Genomic DNA, 7,913 nt, shown 5'->3' on the forward strand with positions numbered 1-7,913 from the left:
TTTTTAATTAAATTCTTTCATTAATTCAAACCCTTTTTTTGTTTTTGTTAAAAACTTTGAAAAAAATTATCTTTTTGCTTTGATTTTAGATAACATGTAGATAATTTGCTTAATGATAACTTTAAGAATCGTGTGTTAAAATTAATTTTTTTTTTTAGAAGAGTTTTTGATAATATTATTCTTTTAATATTATATTATACAATTCGGTAAAAAAAAAAAAATCTTATAAAAATATATTTATATAAATACAAAAAAGTATAAATAAAAACAACCCAATTTATGATAAAATCTTTTCTTAAATATAATGAATTATAAAGATTTTAAAGAGAACAACAGAATGCAATATTTTATTAAAAAAGAATTAAACGATTTTAATGAAATTTTCTCCTGGACACTAGTTTTATAAACAATTTTATTCATAAGTATTGATTCATTAATATGTTAGGGGATTTTGATGTGTTATTTGCTTGTAAAGAACTCATTTGATAAAGTTTTAAATGAACAAGTTGTAATAAGATATTTTTTATTATTTTTTAATTTTTATTATTTTTATAGAATAAAAACTTGATAATCTATTACTGATATGATTTATAATTTTTATTCTTCAATAAGTTTTTTCTATTAAAGTAACAAATATCAAATTAGATTAAATATTATAGTTAATACTTTAAAAGGTTATTGCTTGAAACAGTTAAAACTATTAAGAATTTCCAGTAATTTAATGAATCTTAAGTAAAATTCTGAAAATAATTTATTTTTAAAATTTATTTAAACTTTGCAGAGCGAGTGAGCGAGCGAGTTGGCTTCAATAATAAAGTTATATCAAACTAAGATGGTTCCGATTTTTGAGCTTTAAAAAAAATATACAATTGGGTTTACACCATGTTTAATCTGATCTTATCTAATAATAGTTATGTTTGCTTTAGATCGGTTTAATTAATTTTAACTAAGCAGTAACTTTTATTTTACGACATTATGTTTTAACTTATTTTATGATTATACTATAATTTTATTTTCATTTTTCAGGATAATACATAAAAAAAATGATACGAGCAATACAAAAGCAGTATAAGTTTTTAAAGTCTAATACTGTTGGAATTGTTGGAGTTTCTGTAAAAGAGGGGCAAAATTTACCAGGTGTAGAACTTGCCCCGGAAAAAATTCGGAGTGGTGGGCTTTTAGAAGTCATTAAAAGTTTAAATTGGGACTATTCAGATAAAGGAGATATCAAAACCGAAAACATTCAAATACAAGAACGCCCATCAAAGATATACAAGTTCAACGATTTTAAGAACGCAGATGTTATTGGCGCAGTTAACGAAAAGCTACACAACACAACTTCAGAGATTGCAGAATTAGGACAATTTTGTATTACTCTCGGAGGTGATCATGGGTGTGCATCTGGATCCATTTCAGGGTTGAAAAAAGTTTATAAAGATTTAAAGGTAATATGGATCGATGCACACTCAGATTGCAATACTCCGGAGACTTCTCCGAGTGGAAATTACCATGGAATGCCTGTTGCTCATTTATTTGGTTGGATTCCTGACGGAAGTGTTCCTGGTTTTGATTGGTTTAAAAGTTGCTTACAAAAAGAGGATATTGTCATAATTGGTTTAAGAGATGTTGACAAAGAAGAAAAAACTTTACTTGCAAAACATGGAATTAAATGCTTCTCAATGCATGATGTAGTCAAATATGGAATCGCTGGAGTGATGGAGAAGACATTTGAGTATTTCAGAAAAGATGGAGTTGATCACCCAATTCATATTAGCTATGATGTAGATGGTATTGATCCTACAGTAGCTTACGGAACGGGAACAAAAGCTAGAGGTGGCTTATTGTACAGAGAAGCTCACTATATATTAAGAGAGGTTGTAAGTACTGGTCTATTTGTCAGTATGGATGTTGTTGAGGTAAATCCTTTACTTGATAAAGAAAAAGAATACTTTCATGGAGATAATAAGCTAATTAAAGGCACAGAAACTGTTTGCTTGGCTATTGAACTTTGTGCTTCAGCACTTGGAGATACATTGCTATAAATGGTGTAACTTAATATAAATAAACATAATGAGATATTATAAAATTAGGTCGTTTAAAAAACAAATAAAGTATAAAAAATTTTGTTGTTGTTGTTTTAATGTGGTTTTCAAATTTATTTAAGGCTTACTACTTTTAAAAGATATTATACTTAGTATGGCTTTAAATAAATAGATTAAAAAATAGTTGAAATTCAAATTTTTTTCCCAATTTTTATATTCAACGAAAATAAAATTAAAACGCTCTTTTTTTGGTAAACTTTTTAATCCATTCATTTAATATAAAGTTATTATAATAAATAGTTTTAGTCCCATTATTTATTATAAAATTATTACAATGAGTGAGTAAAATTATTACAATTACTCCTTTGTCCTCGAAGTTGATTTTGACTGAACTAAAATAAAATTTAAAATTTCATCAAACCAATTAAACCGTTAAGTTATCAACCAATAAAAATATATTTGATTAAGTAAACATTTTGCGTGTGTGTTTTTTTAAAGATCTCTTTACGCGTGTTTTACTTCTGTTTTATTAGTACCAGGCTCTACCTCTGCATCAGATTATATCCGTATAATAATACATAAAGTTATTAAAAAAAAAAAGAAGTAACAATTTCAGCTGACTCCAAACCTAACTTAACGAGGAGACTTATGGCACGCTATTTAGAAATAGCGTGCCAAATAAATATATTTAGATATATTTAAATTAGACTATTTAAATCTGTTTATTTGTTTTAACGTTGTCCAATATTTTGAAACTACAAAACAAAAATAAAACCAGCAGCTTTACCATCACTTTCCTTTATTCTAAGCTTGCTTTTCCTTAAATCTTTCAAAACATTTAAACGCAACATATGATTTAATTATTTTTTTCACAAATTTTATTTATTTGTAATGTGTTATACAAATAAATTATAAAAAATTTAAAAGATGTAATAAATACTTGAGTTGAAATAAATATTTTACATTGCTTTAGTTGTTTTATGAAAAATAAAAAAAATCATTTTTTATTTTTTATAAAATTTAGTTAAATTTCAAAGCTTTAGAAATAATTTTATTATTTAATGAGAAAATATTTTCTTAGTGTTTGAGATCTGACTTTCAGAAATGGAGCAAGCTAGTTGAGGTTTGCTTTTTGGAGTTAAACTATTCAGAAAGACTGTAGGAACAATTAAAATGAATAAAAAATAAATAAAAAAGAGAAGCCAAATTGACTGTAGAGTAGAAAAACATCCATATTTGACAAGTTTAAACTTTTTAATTCACAATTTCTGTTGACAAGGTCGAAGGAAAAAAGATTTAAATGAGTGGAGCCAGAGAATAACGCTTATTATTTTTCCCCCTAATACCCCTGGGAACTCTAATTATTTGTCCCCTACTACCCCAAACATGAGAGTGTACACCTTTTTTTTGAAGTCGATAAGTATGTCAATAGATTTCAAAATTTGTTTGTTAATCTCATGTTAATTAAAATGCGTTTAAAAACTTTTAAATGTTTAAAAACTATGGTGATGTAAAATTTGTAGTCCTCTAAAATTATATGACTATTAGCCCCAAATTATTTTTTGTGAAACTTTTGTGTAAGAAATAAGGTTCTCAAAAGAAAAAAGTTTTAAAGAGAAAAAAATTTTTTTTTTTGATAAAATTAAAATTTTTTCAACTTATTGTTAATAAAACTTTTTTAAACAAAATTAAAGAGGAATTTTTCAAGACACTTTTAAATAATACGTTCTTTAAAAAGGTTACATTTAAAAAAGATTGTTATTTATGAAATCTCTGTGAAATTACATTTCCTTTGAGACCCAACTTGGTGCAACCAACTTTTTTTGATGACCTAACTTGATGAGAGAAAAATATTTTTGTTAATATATGGCATCTACCATGTTATTGGGTGGCTTGGAGAGACTTTGGAGACACTTTTATACAGTATTTACTATTTAAACATTTATTTTCTCGTCTTATTGTATCATGAGAAAATAAAATTAAAAATTAAATATTTTTAGCCAAATCTCTATTACCCAGCCTCTAATTTTAAGAAAGCTTTTTATCTAAAAATTGAAAAATGGAAGTTCCACATAGCAGGGCGGTTCGTCGTAGACCCAAAGCACTTTGGCATATCTGAATGTGTAGCAGTGGGACAGAGTGTGCCAAAATACCTAAAAATCAATGTCGACATTGCACGGTAAAAATTTGTCATAATGGTGAAAACATGTAGATTAGAGGAAATATCTAGTTAAAAAAACGATATTAATTTAAGCGTTGTTTTACGCGGTTTTTCACATCATAGTCATAATATATAACTAGTCTGGAAACGCGGGCCGTTTTCTAAAAACACCTAAGTTCCTCTCTATACTAGTGCTCAGCCTACTCTAAAGTGCGTCAAATTGTAAATATCGCATATTGCTATAATCTAGTTGTATTTGCTCTGGGATAAACATTGATATGCCAGGAGCAAATTGCGCTATCTTTGGTTGTCCAGTTTCAAGAAACCACGTTGGATTGTCTATATTTCGTATTCCAACTAAAGATGACGAATATAGCATAAACTGGAGACAGAAATTACTAAATATAGTTACACGTGACAGAGTGATTGACAAAGGATTAAAAAGTCAAATTGAAAAGAGGAGTCTTTATATTTGTGAACGTCATTATACTGTGGATCAATACTTCGTCGTGAGTAAATAAAATGCAATATGTTAAATAAATCTTCCGCTTCAAGAACTTTGTATATTCTATATAATAGTATGTCATATACGGAAACATTTTATCAACTGCATAATTATATGGATGTCTGTAAATAGAAGTGCACACTATTAAAGTTTATTTATTTAAAATCTTAGCCAATATAGCTTAATAAACTCTATATTTAATTTAAAGTTTACTTTGCTGGATTAGTTGATAATTAATATATCAGTCTTTTCATTATTTGGTATCTTTACTGCAAACAAGAAAATTCAGGTATATTTCTATTATTTTAGACGATTTAAAAACTACACTTATTCCTGGATCAATACTAACACCGAATTTACCACAAAAAAGTTTTTTTATTTCAAGGTAAAAAAATAATTACAACAAAATAAAAAAAATTAAAAAAATAGATTAAGGATTTTAATAAATCTGAATTAATAATTTAAAAATACTTAGTTCATCAACACTTCTTAAGCTAAAATTCAATAGCTTAAATATAGTTTATTTTTAATACTATGTTATAAAATTGCGAATGAAGTAAATAAATTTTATTTAAATATATATTTGTTAAAAGTATAATTTCACTTACAGTACAACATCTCGTAAATCAGCAAAGTTCATAGTTGAAAAGAAATCCAACTTAAATACTCAACCAAACCCAATCCAGAAATGCTACAAATCAATGGCAGAACTTACTAAGCATATAATACGTCTTAATCTTCCTTCTGCTTGGAAGATTAAATGTTAATGGTTCTCAAGTTCATATTTTTGAAAAGGATGAAATTCATGAAATTGCAAAAACAGACATATTTATTGATACTTCCTTAACATTTATACTTCATGTTTTTGCATGGCGTTTACCATCAAACCACGAAGTTTATGAATGTTACAACAGTTCAATGAAAAATATCACTTTGTCAAACTTGATCAAGGTTGTTTCAACTTATAGTGTTTGTCTAGGAGTAACACAGGATGATGCTAAAAAGTCTGCTATCAAACATTACATTCCTAAAATATATAATCAAACAGAATTTAATCTTCATGGAACTTATCAAACTGAGTATTTTAGATCAAAATCATGTTTACTTTTAAGCAATTTAAAATGTTGTGAGAACTGTACTACAAATGAAAAATCTTTTATTTCTAAATCTTCCAAATCATCAAAAAGAAAGCACAGTGTATCAAAAAATGCTGCTAAACTTAATGCAACAATATCATTAACTTCTCCTGATTGCCTTAAGTTAACAATTCAAAATTATAGAGTTGAAAATAAGGTGTTGGAAGAAAAAATGTTTGAGTTACAGAATTCGATTTCAAAATCTACAATGACTATCAGTTCAAGTTTAAGTGATGATTTAGTATCTATGTCGAATGCAGATCAAAACAAAATCTCACCTTTTATGAAGTTATTTTGGAAGGAGCAACAAAAATATTGAAGGTTGTCCCCAACTAATGTAAGATATCATCCCATGATAGGCTGCAGTGTATGATAATATACGTTACAATTTAAAATCTGGAACAGGTTTTCTTGTCCTTCCAAGTCGTTGCCGATTACGTGATTTTAAAAATTACATTAAACCCAGACGTGGATTTAATAAAAAAATAATTGAAAAGAAAAAATCAAAGATTTTTCTGAGCAGGAAAAATTTGTTGTCATTCTAATGGATGAAATGAAAATTCAAGAAAACTTAGTTTGGGACAAACACACCAGGGAGATTGTGGGTTATGTTGATCTTGGTGATGTTGATATTAATGTAGCAACTTTGCCTAAAGTATATGATTTCGCAACCCATGTTTTAGTATTTCTTACTCGCAATATCGTCAATTCTTTTAAATTTAGTCTAGCTAATTTTGCTACGACTGGTGCCACTGCATGTCAAATGTTTCCTTTGCTTTGGAAAGCTATTGGAATTTGTGAATTAAATTTGCTAAAAGTCATTGCGATGGTATGTTTATTCTGTGGAACCATATTACTGATATATTTTATGAAGACCAAGAATGTGGCTTGCACATATTACCTAAACTTACTTTTAAGCATATAAAGTTGACGCCATATTCTATAATGAATGTTAAACTTACTGCTCAAGTACTAAGTTCCACTGTGTCAAAAGTTTTATTACATTATGAACCACTAGAAGCTGAAGGCACTGCTAAATTTTGTGCCTTAATGAATATGTTTTTTGATATAATGAATATAAGAAGCTTAGATGCTCATAAATTTGACCAAAAACCTAATCTAGCTCCATTTTCATAATTAAATGATGACAGGTTTTCTCGATTACAAAGTGTTTTTTTCCAACATTTTAAAGATTGGTTAAAATCTATTGAAGAGCACCCTGGAAATATGTCAAAAGGTTCAAAATCGAAGATGTTTATTGCCCATCAAACATATGAAGGTTTAAAGGTTACTGTCCATAGAATCTGTTCAGTTTTTGCTCCAACACAATGTAAAGTATGTATGACTGAACGCTTTTGTCAGGATCCGATAGAAATTTACTTTGGACGCCAATGATCAGTTGGAGCTCGCAAGGACAACCCATCTCTTAATAATTTTGGCTACAATGATAATACAATAAGAAACCAGAAATTATTTCTTCCTATAGCTGGAAATGTAATTAGCTCCCGAGATAATATAAATATGAGTATTGAGTCATGATCTAAAAAAAATAATTAAAAAAAAGTTAAAACTGTTAGTAATTTTATAAAACATATTTAAAAGTATTAGAGGTCGCATTGATATTTAAAAACTTAAAACACAATTATATTAACACAATTAATTTTACTTATTGATATTATATTGAAATTCTATCATAGAGTTATACATAAAATTGATAAATATTATTAAAGAATTTATTTTACTACTTCAGGAGAAGTAAATAATATGCCAATAATATTTTTAAAAGATATGCAGCTATGAAAATAGCCGTTTTAATAAGTTTAAGCTATGCCAGGATTTCTTCTTTAATGTCCTTGTTTCATAGTTGAGGTTTTTTTTTTAATTGTTGTTCTTAATGCATTTGATTTTGTTTGACTTTTTGAAATTTTGAAAGCTTGCAACTTATCTTTTATAAAGGAGAATGTACGAACTCCAATATACAGAGTTAGAAGATTTTCTTATAAATTAAGAGCTATTTCTTTTTGAATTTTATCAGATGAACTATGCAAAATTTTTGAAAAGTTAACTAG

At 27.3% G+C, this 7,913-nt stretch overlaps 1 protein-coding gene across 1 annotated transcript; it reads left to right on the forward strand.

Annotated features, from left to right (window-relative positions):
• The first annotated feature begins 449 nt into the window (after nt 1–449).
• Nucleotides 450–2,125, forward strand: LOC100205405 (arginase). Its single transcript, XM_065812227.1, has one exon. The coding sequence runs from the start codon at nt 1,044–1,046 to the stop codon at nt 2,040–2,042; it is 999 nt and encodes a 332-aa protein (XP_065668299.1). The 5' UTR covers nt 450–1,043; the 3' UTR covers nt 2,043–2,125.
• Nucleotides 2,126–7,913: the final 5,788 nt, after the last annotated feature.

The sequence above is a fragment of the Hydra vulgaris genome, chromosome 12 (assembly GCF_038396675.1).
Source record: "Hydra vulgaris chromosome 12, alternate assembly HydraT2T_AEP".
In the NCBI taxonomy this organism is placed as follows: Eukaryota; Metazoa; Cnidaria; class Hydrozoa; order Anthoathecata; family Hydridae; genus Hydra; species Hydra vulgaris.